Below are 21,256 nucleotides of genomic sequence, written 5' to 3'. Positions count from 1 at the left end.
CCGAGCGCTTGGGGCCTCGTTAGAGTGTCCCATCCATTTCGGCAGGGGTCCCACCCTGACTGAGGAGGAGAGAACGACTTCTCCTGCCATTGCCACCACTTCACATCCAGCCCTGGCTGCTTCTCTGGGCATCTCCCAGCCACGAGGGGCCCAGCACCAGGCCGTGAGCAGAGTCCCGTCCCCCCCGTGCTGGAGCTGCTTCAGAGGTGCTCTGGCAGGGTGAGAATGCACACGGGTAGCTGGCTAATAAGGCCAGGGAAGGATAAACCCAGCCACACCATCGCCCAGAGGGCAGAGCAACGGGCCGCCCAGCTTCCCTAACTGGGGCAACCCAGCAGCTGGGGTGTGAACCCAGCACAGGGAACCCTGGAGTGCCCAAGATGGGACAGATTTCCCATGTCAGTGCCTTGGAGGGCCAGAGGGAATGGCTGAGCAGAGATCTGTCCCGGGCAGTCTGGGAGACCCTGCAGATTAGGCATCGGGCATGGGGAGCAGGTGCTAGAAACACTCAGAAATCTACCAGTGGGCCACTCTGGGCAGCAGAGGGGTCTAGCCAGAGTCTGGCCCCCTGCATTCTCTGTGCATAATATGAATTTGTGGCTGGGGTCAGAGCGGGGAAGCAAGGCTGGTGAGTTCTGTTGCCATCTCTGGGAAAAAAGTGTGGTCATAAAAGTGGATCCCGGTGCTCTTGGGTTCCTTCCCCTCTGTGTTACCTTAGACAAGTCCCTGCCCAGCTCTGTGCCTCAGTTTCTCACATGGGTGTGGTCTCAATGGGTGCTGTGGGAGCCAGGAGTACTGCATAATTCGAAAGCAGTTTTACTGATGAATTCATGGGTTGATCTTTGAGACGTATAGGTGGGAAATGCAGCAGAAGTAGGTGTTATTATGTTTAATAATCCGTAATTAATTAATTGGCTAATCAATCAACACATGCAAAGCACGCCAGTCCTGAGAGGAGAGGAGGCATAGAGAGGGGAAGAGATGTTATGACTGGAGTACCCCCATGTTAGGAGCGAGCAGGCCTTTGTCCCCTCTTGTGGCTGACCTCTGGCAGGAGATAAGAGTCTACTACAGCTGCTGGTTAAGAGTTGCTGGAGGCTCACACTGTCAGTACAGAAGGGCCTGAGTTCAGTCCCAGTTAATGACCCTAGTTTGGGGCAGTTGCTGGTCCAGCCCTGGCTGTGGGCATTCACAGGCCTATAACCATGACCCCCATGGCTCTGGCTCTTTCAGATTTCAAGGCCTTTGTGGATGCCGCTGAGGAGTTCCATCCATACATACCCTTCTTTGCAACCTTCGACAGCAAGGTAGGCACAAGGGGGAGCGTCCAGCTAGTGATGGGGCAGGGCCAAGAGATGGCGAATGGGGAAGGGGAAGCTTGTGTAACATTCAGGAAGCAAAAGACCCTCATTTGGGGGGAGGGGATCCTTCCCTCTCCCTCTGCCCATCTCCAAGCTCTATGGACAGCTGCTGCTAAAGCGAATAGGCCTTGAATAACCCTCCTGGGGTGAGGCAGGGCAGAGTCGGGCATGATTCCCCTGCTGCCAAGCACAAACTGCTCTGGCTGCAGTCCAGGGAAGCTCCCTGGGATGGAGGGGAAGGGGGATCAGGGCCAACAGACCCATCCCATGCCAGCTCCTTGGCAGCACGGCATACAGATCTGCCTCAGGTTCAGGCCCCATTGCTCCTGCCCCTCCCACAGCAGCAAGGGAAGGAGCCTGCGAGGCTGAGGCGACTGCTGGGGCGGGAGGGGTCCTGTGGGTCATGGTAACCGGACCACAGACACCCCTTGCTCACTGGCCACCTGCCCTTGCCCCATCGCAGGTGGCCAAGAAGCTGACCCTGAAGCTGAACGAGATCGATTACTATGAGCCATTCATGGACAAGCCCGTCACCATCCCTGACAAGCCCAACAGCGAGGAGGAGATCGTGCAGTTCATCGAGGAGCACAAGAGGTAGGGGGCCGCCAGCCGCGGGATGGGTCGGAGCCCCAGTAAGACAGGAGGGTGGCCTAGTGCTTCAGACGCTGGGCTGGGACTCCAGATGCCTGGCTTCCAGTCCGATTCCCTGTCTGATCTTGGGAGAGCCACTCAGGCCTACGTTTTCCGGTGTGACTGGTGATTTGGGGGATCTCCACTGCTGCTAGATACCAGACCCCATTATAGTGTCCAAATGCCTGAAGTCACCAGGCTTTAGAAAATTGCCATCTTAAGCACTACGTGCCTCAGTTTCCCCACCTGTCACCTGGGGAAACTTCCCTGAAGGGCAAAGAGGCCAGAAACTCCCCTACACCAGGGCTTCTGTAGGCAGCCAGGGCTGGGGAAAGTGGGCAGAGTTGGCTGAAGGGGCGCACAGCTAGGGAGACATAATCATTAAACCTCCCAGCTGAGTTCCACAGGTGAACCATGCGCTTGTGTTGGGGGCAGCACGTCTCCAGGGGTGAGTGCCACCTTGGCAGGGGTGGGTCCGGCTGTGAGGAGTTTGCTGCTGGATGTAGCAGGGACGAGCCGATTCCATAGACAGAGAACATGGGGTATATCCCTCAGCCCCTTGGGCGCAGTGCTGGTCTGAAACAGGCTAGCTGCTGGGATCCTTCCGAGAAGGGTCTCAGCGGGGACTGGCCTGGAACCAGGAAGCAAAGCAATCAGCAAAAAAATAACTCAAAGCACGGGCCCACTTCTGCCAACTGGGCTGGGCTGGGTGTGACGGGTTGGATCACAGGAACCCACTTGGGAGCTGCCACCCGATGTGCCAAGACCACTTCTACTCCTGCTTTCCCTGCCAGCTCAGGACTCCAGCACCCTGTCCTGCTGAGCCAGACACTCCTGTCTGCTCCAACACAGACCCAGGGTCTGAATTACTTGCCCCAAAGCTGCAGGTTTACCTGAAAGCAGCTCACAGAAGTGTTCCTGTCTTTAACACTCAGATGCCCAACTCCCACTGGGGTCTAAACCCCGATAAATCATTGTTTTACAGATGAGTTTACCCTGTATAAAGCTTATACAGGGTAAACTCATAAAGTGTTCGCCCTCTATAACACTGATAGACATGCATGGCTGTTTGCTCCCCCAGGTATTAATACATACTCTGAGTTAATTAATAAGTAAAAAGTGATTTTATTAAATACAGAAAGTAGGATTTAACTGGTTCCACATATTAACCGACAGAACAAAGTAAGTCACAAAGCAAAATAAAAGAAAATGCGCAAATCTATGTCTAATCAAACTAAATACAGATAATCTCACTCTCAGAGATGCTTCGGTAAGTTTTTTACTCAGACTGGACACCTTCCAGGCCTGGGCACAATTCTTTCCCCTGGTACAGCTCTTGTTCCAGCTCAGGTGGTAGCCAGGGCATTCTTCATGATGGCTCCTCTCCTCTTTCTTCTATTCCACCCTTTTATATATCTTTTGCATAAGGCGGGAATCCTTTGTCCCTCTCTGGGTTCCCACCCGTCCTTCTCAATGGAAAGACACCAAGTTAAAGATGGATTCCAATTCAGGTGACATGATCACATGTTACTGCAAGACGTCATCGCCCACTTGCCAGCACACACATATATAGGAAGACTTACAGATAAAACACACCCATCTACAGTCAGTTGTCCTGGTTAACGGGAACCATCAAGATTTCAAACCACCATTAATGGCCTACACTTTGCATAATTACAATAGGCCCTCAGAGTGATATTTCATATTTCTAGTTTCAGAGACAAGAGTGATACATTTATACAAATAGGATGATCGTACTCAGTAGATTATAAGCTGTGTAATGATGTCTTACAAGAGACCTTTTGCATGAAGCATATTCCAGTTACGTTCACTGGTATGGAACAGGCTGGCTGCTGGGATCCCTCCAAGAAGGGTCTCGGGAGGCTGGCGAGGACTGGCCTGGAACCAAGCAGCAAAGCAATCAGCAAAAAATAACTCAAAGCACAGGCCCACTTCTGCCAACTGGGATGGGATGGGTGGGTCAGTCTTACTGGCAACGAAGGGGAGGAAGGTATAGGCAGCACCTGGCAATGGGGGTAGGTGGGCCAGGTGGGAGCTTGTGATGGGGGATGGCTCTCAGGGGGGCGAGGTTCCTCGCAGCAGAGAGAGAAGTGATTGGGTGTGGAAGGGCACAGTCGGTCATGCCATGGAGACAGTCAGTCACTAGGGGGAGTTGCAGTCAGGCACAGTAAGGAGCTGCAGTGGCTCGTAACAGGGAGCTACAGTTCATTTTGACTTACAGCTACAGTCGGTCACCTTGGGGAGCTGCAGTCAGTTGTAACAGGGAGCTACAGTCGGTCATGAGGGTCAGCATGAGGAGCTACAGCCAGTTGGGATTTCGAGCTGCCATTGAACTTGATGAGAAGGGAGCTACCACTGGCTGCCATGGGGCATTAGGCAGCTGCCCCAAGGAGTCAGTTGCCATGGAGAGTCAGTTGCCATGGAGAGTTAGTTGCCATGGGGAGTTCGGGTTGATGGTGAGAGGGAGCGATCCCAATGGGGAGATACCACGGCTGGCTCACCATGGGGAGCAGGGCTGCCCTGCACAGCTGCCTGGCACAGCCTGGCACAGACGTTGGTTTCCCCATTGGATGCCTGTGGCTAGAGATGGGATAAAATGTTTGCCCAGCCGGACAACAGCTCCGTTTCTATGGCTGCGGCAGAGCAAGGAAATTCTCCTGCTGCCATAGTAACATGGCACTGGGTTGGCGCAGAGTCTGTCTCCCAGGAGGAGGCTCAGCTCCTGGTTACTTCTGGGGGCTCCATGGAGTGAGATCCCCCTCCTCTCCCTAAGGGACCCTCCTCCCGCAAAGGCAGTGATGTGATCCACACCCAGCCACTAGCCCATCATGACCAGATCCACTCCTGCTGGGGGATTTGCCCTGAGATACCTCCTCCCCCTGCCCTCCACTAGGAGGAGCTGCTCTGATTTCCAGGGGGCGGGGCCATTGGTGCATAATTATTGTCTTCCCCAGGTGCCCTAGCCACGCTCCCTCCTCAGACAGCTCTGCCCATTTTTTTCCGAGCCCAGGCTGCCCCTGGGGTCCCGGTGGGGGAGGGGGTTTCAGCTGCTTTGTCCTTCTGTGGCCTCCCCCATGACAGACTTTTCTGGAGCCAGTCCTATTGTCCTCCTCCATGTCCCCTCTAAAGCCCTCTCTGCTGAGATTCAACTCCAAGGCTCCAACCACTTGTCACTAAATATCCTGTGGCACTTACACAAGGAGTGGGGATGTTACTGTAGGGTCCTGGCCTAATTCCATTACATCCCCACTGCACACGGTCAGTTAGAGGCAGGATTCTCCTTCATTTCCTGCCCTAAACTGCTGTGCTGTGTGGCTGTGGCACAGCAACCATGTCCCACCCCAGAGACGGCTGCATTTTCAGCAGTGGGTGATGATGCCTCTGCAGCATAGCTGTGTGGCTGTTAAGTGACTACACTGCCTCACCCCAGAGGAGGCTGCATTTCAGCAGCAGCCAAAGCATAACCTCGGCACGCAGGGTGCAGAAAGCACAGTGGATGGGGGCAGCTTGCCTGGCTTCTGCCCATGGTGTCTGAGGATAAAGGGACTCCAACACCCTACAGAAGGGAGAGGAGTTGCTGTGGAGATTCATCCGGCTTGTTTCTCACTTATGCTGTCAAGTCCTCCCCACACACACACACACACACACACACAATGGGCCTCTCCAGAGGGCATGGAGCAGGCACAAAGGTCCTGTTCCCAGGGTAGTGGGTGGAGCAGGCCGTGCTGCACTGTGGCTATTCCCTGTTTCTTGGGGAGCAGAGTGTAGATTAGAGCAGCACCGAGGCTTCTCTAACTGACACTGGAGCTGAAAGCCAAATTAACACACACACACCCCAGCCCAGGCACAGGAACTGAGGAGCTGAGAATCAGGGCCCTACATTTTCAGACCAGAAGGAGCCGCCCAGGCTCGTCTAGCCTGACCTGCATCACCCAGGAACCTCATTCCGTAACTCCAAAGGTTTGTCATGTTTGCTGTTCCCCCCGCCCCTGGGCACTGGGAGCTAAGAGGTTAACAGCCCAGCGCCGCACCCCTGAGCAGATTGCATTTCTGGAGAAGGATGTTCCTGACACATTGTCCTGGCTGCCTGTTCACTCTAATCCTCTCGGATCAAACTGCCGCTCCCCTCCCTCCCTCCCCCACCCAGCGACCTCAATACAGAGCTGCTGGGAGACGGGACAGGAGCGATTCAGGGGTGACGTTCCCCCGGCACAGAGGCCCAGGATCACAGGGCATGGCTCTGCAAAGGGCACTAGATCCCCAGGGCCAGATCTCTGCTTTTTTTCTATTTTACTGCCATGGTGCGTGAGGCCCTGCCCCTGCCTGACTCATGCTAAACGCTGGTAGATCAGGGACTTTGGTTGCCATGGCAGCTGCTCTTTATTCCATCAAATAGCTCGGCAGTTACTTCCCGTCTGGATTGTGTTTGATTTTGTGCTGCTTTGTTCCCTTTTGTAGCTCTCCATCCACCTTTGTCTCTCTCACTGTCTCTTCCCTACTTGTTGCAAAATTTTGGCTCAGAGTTTCAAACACCCAACGCTTAGCGCCACACAGACTGTGTTCTCCCAGCGCATGGTACAAGAACTGAACCTTAGGAGTCCTGTTCTCTAACCACTAGCCCACATTCCCATCTGCAGCTGGCAATACAACCTAGGAGTCCTGCCTCTGGCTCCCTTTCGCTAACCATTACCCCACATTTCTACCTGCGGTGGGGTATAGATCCCAGTAGTCTTGACTTGCACGCCCCCTGCTCTAACCATTATACAACTCTCCCTTTTAATGCTAGGGGCAGAATCCAGGCACCTTGGCATTCAGTCCCCGGCTCTGTAATTAAACTCTGAGGACCACTCTTGCACCATGGAGGAGCATGGACTTAGCAGATGCTACCTGACTGCCCGGGCCATGCCTGATGGGGGCTGGGTTTCTGCAGGGCTCCGTCCCTCACACACTCCCTCAAAGCAGCCTCTGTTGTTATCTTGCAGGTCAACGCTGAGGAAGCTGAAGCCAGACAGCATGTATGAGACCTGGGTGAGTCCAGAGAAGGCCTGGTGGCTTGTGAGCTTAGTGCTATGGCATGGCCAGTCAGGGGCCCAGCTCTTTGCCAACCAGCCATCTAACCCACCCAAGCATGGCACTGAACCGTCACCCACCCAGCCCGCCCCCCAGAATGACACACTGGGGTGCCTGAAGCCATACGTTATAGTGGGAGGGATAGCTCAGTGATTTGAGCATTGGCCTGCTAAACCCAGGATTGTGAATTCAATCTTTGAGGGGGCCACTTAGGGATCTGGGGCAAAATTGGTACTTGGTCCTGCTAGTGAAGGCAGGGGGCTGGACTCAATGACCTTTCAGGGTCCCTTCTAGTTCTATGAGACAGGTATATCTCCATATATCCTGCACTGAACCCCTGGAAAACATCCCTGGGGCACAATCCTGGATTGGCCCCCCAGGGTGGACTAGGCAGGATTGAATAGCTTTCCCTATCTCTGATGTCTTCCAGCTCCTGAGTTTCATGCTAGTTTCTCCCATGTTCCTTAACTCAGGCAAATCTCCCATGGAAGTCACTGGGCCCAATACTTGCTGAATGCATAACCCTTCAGGCCTGATTCTCCCATGCCCTATATCTAGGGTGACCAGACAGCAAATTTGAAAAATTGGGACTGGGTTAGGGAGTAATAGGAACCTATGTAAGAAAAAGACCCAAAAATCAGGACTGTCCCTATAAAATTGGGACATCTGGTCACCCTACCTATATCTTGTACCATCCTTTACATCTGTGCCAAGTGGGTATGGAATGTTAGCAGATCAGAATGGCAACACTTTACACCCATTGTGCGCTGATGTATATGTCTGCACAAAAGTCAGGACAATGGAGAATCAGACTCGATGAGTGAAGGAGTCAGCTGGGATAGGGTCTATTCTTTATTTAGTTCCTTAAAAATGCACCACACGCACACTTGTGACCAGACTCTTAGCTTCTGTAGAGCAGGTTTACATCAGCTGAAGATCTGGCTCTTAAAAAAACCTTTATGAAAAATATATGAAAAAAATCCAACGAAACTGGACACATTTATGCCCTTTAATTAAAGCATTCAGATGACTTGTTAAATAGTCAGTGAATGTTAGGTGCCTAAATACCTTACGGTCTGGGCCTCAGTGTCCAGCTGTTTGGGTCCACGGTTATATGTTGGTTTGGGGGAAGGGCGTGGGGGGGGATGTTAAGGATTTTAGAAAATGAATGTTAATAGAAATGATTTCATGGATTTTTTCCTCATTTCCATCAAAACACTTTTCTGTTTTGATTTAGACACTTTTCTGTTTCTTCAGCAGCTAAAAGCATCAGCTTTGGGCTGGTGCTGGAAAAGCAGAAAGTGAAATCAACTAGACAATGAGTAGAAAGTGAAATTGATGAGCAAGTGAAAATGAGCAGAAACTGACAGCACAAATGAGATGTTTCACAGGCTTTCTGTTTTAACAACCTGCCATGGTGTCATTAGCACCGGGAAGGGAATTTGTTTTCTAAACAATACAGGGGCCAAATTTTCAAACTAAAATCAGGCAACTGAATCTAGACATAGGCAACTGAAACATTGGCTTCATTTTTCAGAAGTTCTGATCCTAACTTCAATGACAGTTCTGCAGTTCAGAATAATCAAAGCACCCAAGACTGAAAATGTGGGCTCTCATTTTTAGCCTAGCCCTATCCCATTATGTATTTGACATTTTTTTATATCATAAAGATGGGGTTGATTTTGTAAGATATTTTCCCCCTTTAAAAGTCTGTTGTCACTTCTGCGTTTCATATGTGTGCCTCTTGCCAATATATTTTATAGTACATATAACAAACAACATTTCCTGCATGTGACAACATCTGGTAATAAACACTAACCCTAAAATATCACTGGTCCTGTTACTTTCTAAGCTGCATCATTCTTTGGTTTGTAGGTGTTCTCTCTGTGTGTCTATTGGAGGGAAAGATTAATGCTATGGGGTATATGTATGTGTGTGTGGTATATCCAATATGTGTGTCTGCGCACATGTAATTGTGCTTCTGCATGTGTGTATATGTGTGTGCACATATGCTCTGTGTGTGTCTGGTTTGTGCAGAATGTGTGTACCTGTGATTTGCATATGTGTGATGTGTTTGCATATCTGAGACAATGTTGATACATGCCTCTTTCTTTGGGTGGGACGTGTATTCCTGCAGTTATCTGCATGTATTGCACATGTATGCATGCACAGAGATCTGTGCGTGCCTGTGTACACTTGTCAAGGTGTGTGCATGCGTGTGTACATATATCCTTTTATGCGTGTGTGCACAACAAAGTAGGGCCACTTCCATAACAGCCTGTGTGTATATTTGTGTGTGTGTTTTGACACGTGTATTTCAAGTTCTGTGCATGTAAATCTTTCGGGGCACCTGGGTGCGTAGGTGTATTTTCACAGGAGGCTGTGAGCATATGGTGCACATATGGTACTAGTGAATGTACATGAGTATGGTAGTGTGGGGGTAGGTGTGTGGATGTGGGCAGGGAGTGTCCTTGGGAGCTTTGATATAACTATGTATGGATGTGTCTGTACCGGAGTGTGAATGGGCTGAGAATGTCTGCGTTGGGGTGAATGAGGTGTGTGAGCTTTCACTAGGGTTTGCATTGGGGCACTGATGAGTGTGCAGGGGGTGTGTGAATGGGGGTGTGAGCTTGCACTTTGTTTGCACTGGGCACTGATGGGTGTGAATGGGGGTTTAAATGGGGTGTGTGCACCTGCCTTCACGTGCGAGTGGGGCTGTGGGTGAGTGTGCAGACCAGTCCATCTCCCAGCTGATCCTCTGACCCAAACATACTCTGCACCCCACTCCTCCCTATTTGGACCTGTGCTGCAAGAGAGGGGTCTGACCCCCACACACAACAGGAAGGTGGATGCACCTGGTGACCAGTGACTCTCTCTGCTTCGCTCCCCAGGAAGATGACATGGACGGAATCCACATTGTGGCTTTTGCAGAGGCAGATGACCCTGGTAAGAGCTGCCGCTGATCACTGGGCAGAGACGCAGAGAGGCTGAGCAGAGCGCGAGGGGCACTGACCCACCCGAGGGGGGCACTCTATGGGCCCGGGGTGCAGCATCCTCCAATGAAGGGTGCTTGACAGTCCCAGGAGGGGCCCTTTATGCTCTAAGAGGCCGGGTGGGATGCAGAAGTCTGGCTGCTGGGAAGGGTGCACGGCAGGAGGAGAGGGCAGTGGGAGCAGGTGGGGCTGGTACCACCTTAAGGTCAGGCAGGTGAAATAGACACATGAAGGTGGCACCAGGGCAAAGAAGCAGCAGCAGATGGAAATCAGGCTGTGTCTGATTCATTGCCCCTCCCCAACCTGTCTCTGAGCTGGGATGCTCAGCCCTTGGGGGAGGAGGAGGCAGGAGCTGGAGCAGGGTGCATGGGAGGGTGTGTTGGGGGTGTTCATAAGCTGGGAGGGATCTGGAGTGGGGGTGTTACTGTGCAGGGAGAGAGGGTTCAGGCTGGAGAGCTTGGCATGCAGCGGGCGGCAGCAGGAGAGAGGGAGGTTGGGCAGGGAGGTGGCCTTTCTCCCCTGGAGCTCACACTGCTTAGCCCGGCTCCTTGGGCCAGTGGCCACTTGCCCTTGCCCTGGTCTCTCACCCACCTGCTCTCTCCGGGGGCAGACGGTTACGAGTTCCTGGAGATCCTGAAGGACGTTGCACAGGACAATACGGACAATCCCGACCTGAGCATCATCTGGATCGACCCGGAGGACTTTCCCCTGGTATGTGGCGCCCACGCATTCCAGAGCCGCTGCCCAGAGTCAGGGGCTCGCTGGTGGCCAGCGTGAGGAATAGGCGTAGCTGTAGGCTGAGGTGGAATCAGCGAGAGACCCTCCCTCACCCTTTCCGAGGGCCTGTCTGCCCAGGAACGGACTACCCCTCCAGGGGACCCTGTTATAAGGCATCTGGATCTTGCCTGCTCCAGCCTCCCCAGACCAGGTCGCATCCACGGGTGGGGCCACAGGGCAGGAGGGTAAAGAGGAAGGGCCAGATCCAGGCCTGGTGTAATGGCACGGACTCCAGCGCCCTTAACTCAGGGATGATCTCAGCCTCAGAGCTGTAACAGAATCACTGGTACCGTGAGGAGAAGGGCTGTGTAAATTCTGCGTGCAATGGAGCGCCAGCATCAGGGCAGTTATCAAGTGGGAACTCCGCACGCACTGTAACGGTCTCCACACGGAGTCACACCCCCAGATCTACCTCAGCAGCCAGGTGAGCTTACCTCTATGGTAGCTGGTCCCTTGCACCAAGAATCACAGCACTAGTCAGGTTACGCCCAGTCCCAAAGGGCCAGTCACTTGCCCCAGGTCACTTGCACCTTAGATCTCACACCAAAGACAACGCTTGTAGCATTGCTGCTAATCCAATAATGAACAATATGAAGATATCTGTTGAACAGGAAAAGGAAACGAGAGATATTTACGGGGTTAATCCAAGTGAACAAAGATACACAAATTAGTTACAGTCTTAATTGTCAAAGGTAATGGAAGCCTCTATCATTAGCAGGCTCTATACGTCCTTCAGGGCTAACCTAGGCTAAGCAGCTGGGGATCTCTTGCTTATGCCTAGAACAACTCCCCCGCTCCCCAGTCCCAAGTCCAAGCAGCACAGACATCCAATTCCTTCTTGTTAGGGGCTTTTATCCCTTAGCTGAAAACTCTGGGAGGAATCCACTTGCATGACTCGTCTTCATGGGTGAAGAACAGAACAACCAATGTCTTTTGTCCTCTTTAACATCCCACAATCTGGTGTCGATGGACCTTTCCTGTTGGGCAGAATGTGACACCTTCTGCTGAAGATCAGCACGTCACCCTGGTTCATGTCTCTCTCCTCTCTGGTGATTTACACAGTCACAGAGGCCCACAATACCACCGCTCAGATATTAACTTATAATGTAGGATACAGACGTTATAAGGGTAATTAATGCTGGCAGCATCTCACCAGCATTCAATAACGTCTAAACACTAAACCCATTCTTCTGATCCAATTTTAACAATACTAACACGCAGGTGAGCCAGACTGATTCAAGCTGGGTATTTGGCAGTGAGGATGTTGTCATGAGCTGACACCTGGTTTGCCAGCATCAAAATAGATGGATAAACAGACTGACTTCCTGCCTCTAAGCATCATTAATGCACAGTTCTGGCTGGCTGGCAGGGCCTCGTGTCTTTCCAGAATACTAACTGCACGACACCTCTTCTGTGACAGCCAGGAAATACTGCGTTAAGGTACATGCCAGCCCCGCCAGCCAGAGCTGAGTGATGCCCCTCCCTACCTCTGGCAGACACGGTTGTGCTCTCTCAGCTCAGGTGTTTTGAGGCTCAGTGGGGATGCAGAGTAGGAGAAATGGTCAGACCTTGTCCTCACTAAGGTAAAAGTCCCATTCAGGGCAGACTTGGTGAACTGCAGCTGGCTGCACCTGGGTGCTGCCCAGCCAACACCCCAAAGCTGCCTAGGGTAACCAGATGAGAGGGAGAAAAGATCGGGACACATGTGTGGGGGGGTGTCTGTCGGCGGAGAAAAAAAGCTGCCAGACGTTACCACCCCCTGATCTTTGTCCCACGGATCCCTCGGGGAAAATCCCCTGCACTTCCCTGTGCCCGGTAGGGACCTGTCACCTCTGCCCCAGAGCTCCACAGCAGGAACACCCCATTGTGCTGCTGTACTCCCACAGAGCTCAGCCCAGAAACAAGGGGTCCCACTGGGTGCAGATGCCCCTTTCCACATATCACAGCTTGAGCTGTGGTGACCTTCCCCGCCAAACCAGCTGTCCCTGGCCCAGCCAATCCTCGTGTCCATCCCCCAGTCAGTCCTGCTGTACATGGCCCAGCCAATCCTAGTGGCTGTCCCCCAGTCAGTCCTGCTGTCCCTGGGCCAGCCAATCCTAGTGTCCATCCCCCAGTCAGTCCTGCTGTCCATGGCCCAGCCAATCCTAGTGTCCGTCCTCCAGTCAGTCCTGCTGTCCCTGGCCCAGCTAATCCTAGTGTCCGTCCCCCAGTCAGTCCTGCTGTCCATGGCCCAGCTAATCCTAGTGTCCGTCCTCCAGTCAGTCCTGCTGTCCCTGGCCCAGCTAATCCTAGTGTCCGTCCCCCAGTCAGTCCTGCTGTCCATGGCCCAGCCAATCCTTGTGTCCATCCCCCAGTCAGTCCTGCTGTCCCTGGCCCAGCCAATCCTAGTGTCCATCCCCCAGTCAGTCCTGCTGTCTCTGGCCCAGCCAGTCCTAGTGTCCATCCCCCAGTCAGTCCTGCTGTCCCTGGCCCAGCCAATCCTAGTGTCCATCCCCCAGTCAGTCCTGCTGTCCCTGGCCCAGCCAATCCTAGTGTCCGTCCCCCAGTCAGTCCTGCTGTCCCTGGCCCAGCCAATCCTCGTGTCCGTCCCCAGTCAGTCCTGCTGTCCATGGCCCAGACAATCCTAGTGTCCGTCCCCCAGTCAGTCCTGCTGTCCCTGGCCCAGCCAATCCTCGTGTCCGTCCCCCAGTCAGTCCTGCTGTCCATGGCCCAGCCAATCCTCGTGTCCGTCTCCAGTCAGTCCTGCTGTCCCTGGCCCAGCCAATCCTAGTGTCCATCCCCCAGTCAGTCCTGCTGTCCATGGCCCAGCCAATCCTCGTGTCCGTCCCCAGTCAGTCCTGCTGTCCCTGGCCCAGACAATCCTCGTGTCCGTCCCCAGTCAGTCCTGCTGTCCCTGGCCCAGACAATCCTAGTGTCCGTCCTCCAGTCAGTCCTGCTGTCCCTGGCCCAGCCAATCCTTGTGTCCATCCTCCAGTCAGTCCTGCTGTCCCTGGCCCAGCCAATCCTCGTGTCCGTCCCCAGTCAGTCCTGCTGTCCCTGGCCCAGCCAATCCTAGTGTCCGTCCCCCAGTCAGTCCTGCTATTCCTGGCCCAGACAATCCTAGTGTCCGTCCTCCAGTCAGTCCTGCTGTCCCTGGCCCAGCCAATCCTAGTGTCCATCCCCCAGTCAGTCCTGCTGTCCCTGGCCCAGCCAATCCTCGTGTCCGTCCCCAGTCAGTCCTGCTGTCCATGGCCCAGCCAATCCTCGTGTCCGTCTCCAGTCAGTCCTGCTGTCCCTGGCCCAGCCAATCCTAGTGTCCATCCCCCAGTCAGTCCTGCTGTCCCTGGCCCAGCCAATCCTAGTGTCCATCCCCCAGTCAGTCCTGCTGTCCCTGGCCCAGCCAATCCTAGTGTCCGTCCCCCCGTCAGTCCTGCTGTCCCTGGCCCAGCCAATCCTCGTGTCCGTCTCCAGTCAGTTCTGCTGTCCCTGGCCCAGCTAATCCTCGTGTCCGTCCCCAGTCAGTCCTGCTGTCCCTGGCCCAGCCAATCCTCGTGTCCGTCCCCAGTCAGTCCTGCTGTCCCTGGCCCAGACAATCCTAGTGTCCGTCCTCCAGTCAGTCCTGCTGTCCCTGGCCCAGCCAATCCTAGTGTCCATCCCCCAGTCAGTCCTGCTGTCCCTGGCCCAGCCAATCCTAGTGTCCATCCCCTAGTCAGTCCTGCTGTCCCTGGCCCAGCTGCTCCAGGTGTCCGTCCCCTAGTCAGTCCTGCTGTCCCTGGCCCAGCTAATCCTAGTGTCCGTCCCCAGTCAGTCCTGCTGTCCCTGGCCCAGACAATCCTAGTGTTCATCCCCCAGTCAGTCCTGCTGTCCATGGCCCAGACAATCCTAGTGTCCGTCCCCAGTCAGTCCTGCTGTCCCTGGCCCAGCCAATCCTAGTGTCCGTCCTCCAGTCAGTCCTGCTGTCCCTGGCCCAGCCAATCCTTGTGTCCATCCTCCAGTCAGTCCTGCTGTCCCTGGCCCAGCTAATCCTAGTGTCCATCCCCAGTCAGTCCTGCTGTCCCTGGCCCAGCTGCTCCAGGTGTCCCTCCCCCAGCCAGTCCAGCCATTCAGGGCCACTATCTGGGGCACCGGGCACTGGCCACTATCATACTGCGCTAGATGGACCTTTGATCAGACCCAGTCTGGCCGTTCGTATGTTGAGCTATTCCAGCCACCCCTAACTAGGGTGACCAGATAGCAAGTATGAAAAATTGGGACAGGGGGTGGGGGGTAATAGGAGCCCATATAAAAAAAAGCCCCAATTATCGGGACTGTCCCATAAAATCGGGATGTCTGGTCACTCTAGCCCTAACACAGTGAGAGTCAGTCGTGGTGCACGCAGACCAGTGAAAAAGTCCAGGGCTATGGGATTCACCAGGCCACATAAAAACAGCACATGGACTTAGTCATTCCTCCCATCTGCTTATCACAGGGCCGCCCTGTCTGAGACAGACTGACAGTGCATCCCAGGGGCCCTTGCCCTGTCCAGGAGGCACAGTTAAGATTGTAGGGCAGGGCTGGTACTAACTCTGCATTTCCTGGTTTTTCGGTGGATTAAATGGAGCAGAATTTGATGTTCTGAAAAGACAGGAAGCAGCAATGGGAAACTTTAACTCTGGATTAACCACATTTGGGGCAGTGAATGGATAGATGGAGAATGACAGAGAGATAGGTGTGTGAGGATAGATAGAGAGATAGAGAGATAGAGGGGGTGTATGGGGATCGATAGATAGATAGATAGATAGATAGATAGAGTGTATGGGGATAGTTAGATATAGATGAGATGTATAGGGATGGATGGATGGATAGATAGATTGATGAGGTGTATGGGGATAGATAGATAGATGGGGTGTGTGGGAATGGATAGATAGATAGAGTGTATGGGGATAGATAATTATAGATGAGGTGTATAGAGATGAATGGATGAAGAGATAGATGGGGTGTATGGAGATGGATAGATAGATAGATAGATAGATAGATAGATAGATAGATAGATAGATAGATAGATAGATAGGGATTGTGGGGAAGGGTAGATAGATAGATGAGGTGTATGGGAATAGATAGATAGATATAGATGAGGTGTATAGGGATGGATAGGTAGATAGATGGGGTGTATGGGGATAGATAGATAGATAGATAGGGGTTGTGGGGAGGGGTAGATAAATAGATGAGGTGTATGGGGATAGATAGATATAGATGAGGTGTATAGGGATGGATAGGTAGGTAGATGGGGTGTATGGGGATAGATAGATAGAGAAATAGATAGAGGTTGTGGGGATGAGTAGATAGATAGATGAGGTGTATGGGGATAGATGGATATAGATGAGGTGTATAGGGATGGATAGGTAGATAGATGGGGTGTATGGGAATAGATAGATAGATAGGGATTGTGGGGAGGGGTAGATAGATAGATGAGATGTATGGGGATAGATGGATATAGATGAGGTGTATAGGGATGGATAGGTAGATAGATGGGGTGTATGGGGATAGATAGATAGATAGATAGGGGTTGTGGGGAGGGGTAGATAAATAGATGAGGTGTATGGGGATAGATAGATATAGATGAGGTGTATAGGGATGGATAGGTAGGTAGATGGGGTGTATGGGGATAGATAGATAGGGGTTGTGAGGATGGGTAGATAGATAGATGAGGTGTATGGGGATAGATGGATATAGATGAGGTGTATAGGGATGGATAGTTAGGTAGATGGGGTGTATGGGGATAGATAGATAGATAGATAGGGGTTGTGGGGATGGGTAGATAGATAGATGAGGTGTATGGGGATAGATGGATATAGATGAGGTGTATAGGGATGGATGGATGGATTGATGGATAGATCCTATTTCACAGGTGATAGTGGACTGTGTTGTGCTCCACAGAGTTGTTCTTTGCCAGCAGACCCTCCTGAGAGAGTGGGTGTTCCCAACTCCACCTCCTGCCCCCCGGAGTGACTCTGCCTTGGGTGCAGGGAGGCTGGCTGGGGGGCATTCCAGTGTGCTCAGCCCACTCTGGAAATGGCACTGGGCAACACAGGCTGGGAGCTGGAGCCAGAGGGAACCACGGGGTCTGTCTGTGCCTGGCAGCCTCCATAACAAATCCCCTTTCTTATTTCATCTACTTCCCTTTGCCCGTCCCAAGGGAGGCTCCACCCTTGTGCCCAACGTTCGCACATTAGGCCTTGAGGCCATGCCAGGCCAGTTAGTGTCTGGGTGCAGATGGTGCTTTTAGAATGTGGAATAAAATGAATAGGGGTGTGTCACCACTGCCCTCTGCTGGATGAAACCTGAACAGTTTGATGGTGCGTCGGAAGCCCTATTGTGCTAACAGCTAATGGGGAGTCTCTGTTAGCTCAGTGGCAGGTGCCATGGTGCAGAGCAGACGTGGCTTTGTTGCCGCACTCATGCACCTTTGCTCTTCTTCTCCTGCTCCAGCTGATCCCATACTGGGAGAAGACATTCGATATCGACCTGTCCCAGCCCCAGATTGGTGTGGTCAACGTCACAGATGTGAGTATACAGACAAGCAGGGGCCGCTCGTGCGTCGGGGCCAGTCTGGCTGGGAGTCGGCCTCTCTGCAATCCCTGGGGATGTGACCCCTGCTGGGTCGAGGGAGCCTAGTGCCCTGCCTTCCCACAATCTGTGTTTCAAACGTGTGCCGGAGCTATGCCACGGCTCTGGGGAAATCAGCACGGCTGGAGCCCAGCTCGGGGACACACTTCCAACATGCGTTGGTCTTGTGTGTTCTGCATGGATTGGTCTGTATCAGAAATGCCCCGGCACTGGCTCCACTCAGCATCCCAGCCTCCTCTGTGCAGCCGCTGATCTCTGTGCCCTGCGGAGCGCACTGGGCCACAGAGGAGCCAGCCTGGAGCCTGAATGAATTATGGGCCAGGTCTGGAGGCCCCTGTTTATGCCCAGAGCTGGGTACATCCCAGGCTGCCCCAGGCCAGCTTCCCCCTGGCACCCAGTCAGCTTGCTCCAGCCTTGGGGTTCACAGGGACCAAGAGAGCTCAGGCCAGGGCCTAATCTTTGGCTAGCAATGGGGGCAGGGAAGCTGTACAGTATGGACACTGGGATCCAAGACCTGCGCCGCTCATCACACAGAGAGACTGGCCACGCTGGATCCAGCACTGGGGGTGACCCCATCTCTGGCCTCCTGCCCTTCCCACCCCACTCCTTCCCTCCCCCGGAACTCACCGCTCCCCCCCTCACCCCAGGCTGACAGCATCTGGATGCAGATGGACAATGAGGAGGACCTGCCGTCCACAGAGGAGCTAGAGGACTGGCTCGAGGATGTGCTGGAGGGGGAGATCAACACAGAGGACGACGACGACAATGATGATGATGATGATGATGATGATGAAGATTAGGTGCTTCTCTGTGGGCATCCCCAGCCTGCCTGACACACAAGGCCAGGCCCCGCCTGGGTCGCACCCGTGCCACTCCACCGGGGGCTCAGGGGTGGGAGTGATGGGCCCATGGCCACGCCGGAGCAAAGAACGCCACCAGACTCTAATGATAATGCCTTTTTATATGGATTCGACCACAGCCAACGTCCCCCGGCCCCACGCTACCCCTTGCAGGACGCTGACACCAAGGGGAAGACTGGGCCCACTGGGGACAACTCCCCCCCAATAGAGTCCATCTGCCCCCTCCTCCTCCATCTCTCTGTCTGCAGCAGCCCAACTGGATTTTGATCTCAGCACGTGTGAGTCGGGAGCTGCCAGGTCCCCCGCCCTGAGCATCCCACACCGCGCTTGCGTGTCATGAGCGCCTCTTGGCCACTCCCTTCCCCATGGTAGAGCCGGGAGAGTTTGCCCTTTCCCTTCTGAGGGGCAGGTGTTCACCCAGTCTGAGCCAAACATCAAAGGGGGGAGAGTTTCAAACGCACCGGAAGAGCCCAAGTCTCATTGGCTTTCATTATGCTTTTAAATCCCTCCCCTGAATTTGTGGAGGGGAAGTTACAGCCCAGCTGGAACATCGTGGTTATAACTGAGTCCCTCTCCTCACAAAAACCAAATGCCTGGAGCTAGAGAAGAATCCCCATTCTCTCTCAGCATTATAGGGCTAATGACACACAGTAGAGCAACTCCCATCCCAACCACTAGAGGGCAACTGTGTCCTGTACAGACATAATCAGTCCATTACAAAGCATAAATAAGCCTGCAGGCAAACTGAAGGCCAAATCAGAGGAAATCTGTCCCTTAAAATTGTTGTTTGCCAACCTGAGATAAAAATCCATTCTGTGTGTTTCCCCTCCTCCACCGGCAGCTCGTCCCTTTCCCAGTGTCCTTGTGTGGACTTTTAATCAGTGATCTCCACTGGTTCCGTTGCAGCACTGTTACCTCCTCCCATGGAACAACACGGCGCCACCCCCAACACACACGCCCTCCCTCGCAGGGGGGCAGCCAATGTACAATTTGTATATTTTTAAACAACTATGTACAGCTCAATATTGTAACAACCAACGTGATTAAAAATGAACAGTGAGAACCACAAGGGTCTTCCGGATTGTTTTGTTTATTTGGTTCAAACAATGAGGTGCATTTTTCCGGGACCTGGCTGAAGATGTCAGGACGGGACTCTCACGCCACGAGAGACTAGTCCATCGGGGTCTGGATGGGAAGGAAGCACTGAGCCCACATCTGGAGGACGTAGGACCCAGCTGCTTCCGAGAAGGACTGAACTGGGATCTGTCCTACCTCCTCTGGCTGGTGAGTCTTGCCCACATGCTCAGGGTTTAGCTGGTTGCCATATTTGGGGTTGGGAAGGAATTTTCCTCCAGGGAAGATTGGCAGAAGCCCTGGGGAGTTTTCGCCTTCCTCTGCAGCATGGGGCACGGGTCACTTGGTGAAAGGTTCTCTGCACCTGGAAGTCTTTAAACCATGATTTGAGGACTTCAGTGGCTCAGACATGGGTTTGTTACAGGAGTGGGTGGGTGAGATACTGCGGCCTGCTTTGTGCAGGAGGTCAGACTAGATGATCATAATGGTCCCTTCTGACCTTAAAGTCTATGAGTCTATGAGTCCTGTGCATGAGACGGCAGAGGGGTCCCCTCCAGATAATCAGTAACTGAGCTCGTCCATGGGTTCGCTTGTCATTGTCAGGAGTTCGGTTAACCAAGTCGGGAGCAGAGCTGTGGTGCCTGGGTTTTCCTGCAGTGGTCTTTGAAAAGCACCGCACCCGGTATCAGCCAGCTCCCTGCACCTGGGGCCAGGGTCCTTGGAGCCAAAAGAGGGGGTGACGTGGTATAAAAAGGTCCAAGTGCGAAACACAGTGGTGGCAGGAGCCACCCAAGCCCAGGGCGTAGGAAACCCAGGGGCGCGACCATTTGAATTTGGCAATTAAGAATGTGCTGGGGAAAATTTTCGATCGGCGTTCACTGGTTTCCTGGGGTTACAGATATTTTTTTCGTGGAAACGTTTGGGTTACTTCGACAGAGTCAAAATGGAAAATTTTCAGTTTCCTGTTTCCCTCCCTCCCACCCCCTTTGCACCCCTGGGGAAACAAGGAGGAAAACCAAAAAAAACCCAGAAAGCGAATGGATTTTTTGTTTGGAATCTAAATGATGCAATTTTTCACTTTGCTTTGTTTCAGCACCAAAATGTCGCAGGTTGCACTTCAAATTTTCACCTCATTCAAAAAGTCGTTTTTCAACCCAAACAACTGGTCAATGAAAGAATTTTGAGCGGCTCTAACCCACCGCTCAACGTTCCACTTGATTTTGGGTGAGGAATAAAATGCAGGAATTGTGCCGGCAGCATCCACTGGCGCCCTCACATTGCATTTCTGAGCCAGCTGTGCCTAGGATCCAGCCCTTGTCCTGCTCGGCGCTGGCACCTCCCAGTCCCCCGTGTTTGGGCCTGGAGCCTTCGGCCTCATTGGGCCCCCTGGTAGCCCCTGCGTCGAGGATGGGGAGAGGCACGCTGGAGCCTACCACCCGTGCCAAGCCTCCAACTAAATGGCGGGTGGGAGAACCTGAGCTGGAGCGACTCCACGCTGTTCGCTGGCGTTGCCAAGGATACCAGGTCTATGCTACATTAACTGCAGGCTGCAAGGGCTGGCCCAGCTGGGAGCTCAGACAGACCAGCATGATGGGCCTGAGAAGCTGGGGCGGGCGGGTTGTCTGCGTTGGGGGTGGGTTGCACATACGCATCCATGCATGTACTTGTTCAGGTGTGTGTGTGCGCGTGGGTATTTGTGTGCACTTGTAGGGGGCCACGGGGACAAGAGGGGCAAGTGAAGGGGATTCGTAGGAGCCTTGAATAACTGAATCCAGGTCCTACCTGGATCCTCAGCTCAAGGGTCACCTGGATTGGCAGCATCAGCCCCTCTCCTTAAAGGGAATCCAGATCCCCTTGTCCCGCGCTGGCTTAGTGTCTGTGTGCT

General features: G+C 53.3%; 2 protein-coding genes across 10 annotated transcripts in view; both read left to right on the top strand.

Moving 5' to 3' along the window:
• Positions 1-19,366, top strand: part of CASQ1 (calsequestrin 1) — a 40,327-nt gene extending 20,961 nt beyond the window's left edge. Inside the window, exons 5-11 of the mRNA XM_050930011.1 lie at positions 1,234-1,307; positions 1,825-1,955; positions 6,995-7,040; positions 9,974-10,028; positions 10,686-10,786; positions 17,300-17,374; positions 18,085-19,366. Of these exons, the coding sequence (XP_050785968.1) occupies positions 1,234-1,307; positions 1,825-1,955; positions 6,995-7,040; positions 9,974-10,028; positions 10,686-10,786; positions 17,300-17,374; positions 18,085-18,237 (635 nt within the window). The 3' untranslated portion in view covers positions 18,238-19,366. The remainder of the gene's footprint in view (positions 1-1,233; positions 1,308-1,824; positions 1,956-6,994; positions 7,041-9,973; positions 10,029-10,685; positions 10,787-17,299; positions 17,375-18,084) is intronic.
• On the top strand, positions 12,919-14,867 carry LOC127037828 (uncharacterized). Of its 9 annotated transcripts, none has more exons than XM_050929955.1 (4): positions 12,919-13,397; positions 13,827-14,016; positions 14,397-14,491; positions 14,731-14,867. In XM_050929955.1, the coding sequence occupies exons 1-4, from the start codon at positions 12,982-12,984 to the stop codon at positions 14,762-14,764; spliced, it is 735 nt and encodes a 244-aa protein (XP_050785912.1). In that variant the 5' UTR covers positions 12,919-12,981; the 3' UTR covers positions 14,765-14,867. The 9 variants fall into 9 exon arrangements, 8 of the variants coding, with proteins under 8 accessions (XP_050785912.1, XP_050785910.1, XP_050785906.1 ...); XM_050929953.1 differs by lacking the exon at positions 14,397-14,491 and adding an exon at positions 14,160-14,254 and having other exon boundaries at positions 14,684-14,867; XM_050929949.1 differs by lacking the exon at positions 14,397-14,491 and adding an exon at positions 14,112-14,254 and having other exon boundaries at positions 14,684-14,867.
• Positions 19,367-21,256: the final 1,890 nt, after the last annotated feature.

This window comes from Gopherus flavomarginatus, chromosome 20 (genome assembly GCF_025201925.1).
Source record: "Gopherus flavomarginatus isolate rGopFla2 chromosome 20, rGopFla2.mat.asm, whole genome shotgun sequence".
Lineage (NCBI taxonomy): Eukaryota > Metazoa > Chordata > Testudines > Testudinidae > Gopherus > Gopherus flavomarginatus.
Note: the sequence above shows the minus strand (reverse complement) of the source record. Positions and strands in the feature narration are given on the sequence as shown.

Excerpts from the sequence above, each read along its gene's own strand:
- LOC127037828 (XM_050929949.1), top strand. The coding sequence starts at position 12,982 with ATGGCCCAGCCAATCCTAGTGTCCGTCCTCCAGTCAGTCCTGCTGTCC. Across the intron at positions 14,017-14,111 it reads ATCCTAGTGTCCATCCCCCA|TCAGTCCTGCTGTCCCTGGC; the intron begins GTCAGTCCTGCT and ends GTCCGTCTCCAG. Across the intron at positions 14,255-14,683 it reads ATCCTAGTGTCCGTCCCCCC|TCAGTCCTGCTGTCCATGGC; the intron begins GTCAGTCCTGCT and ends TTCATCCCCCAG.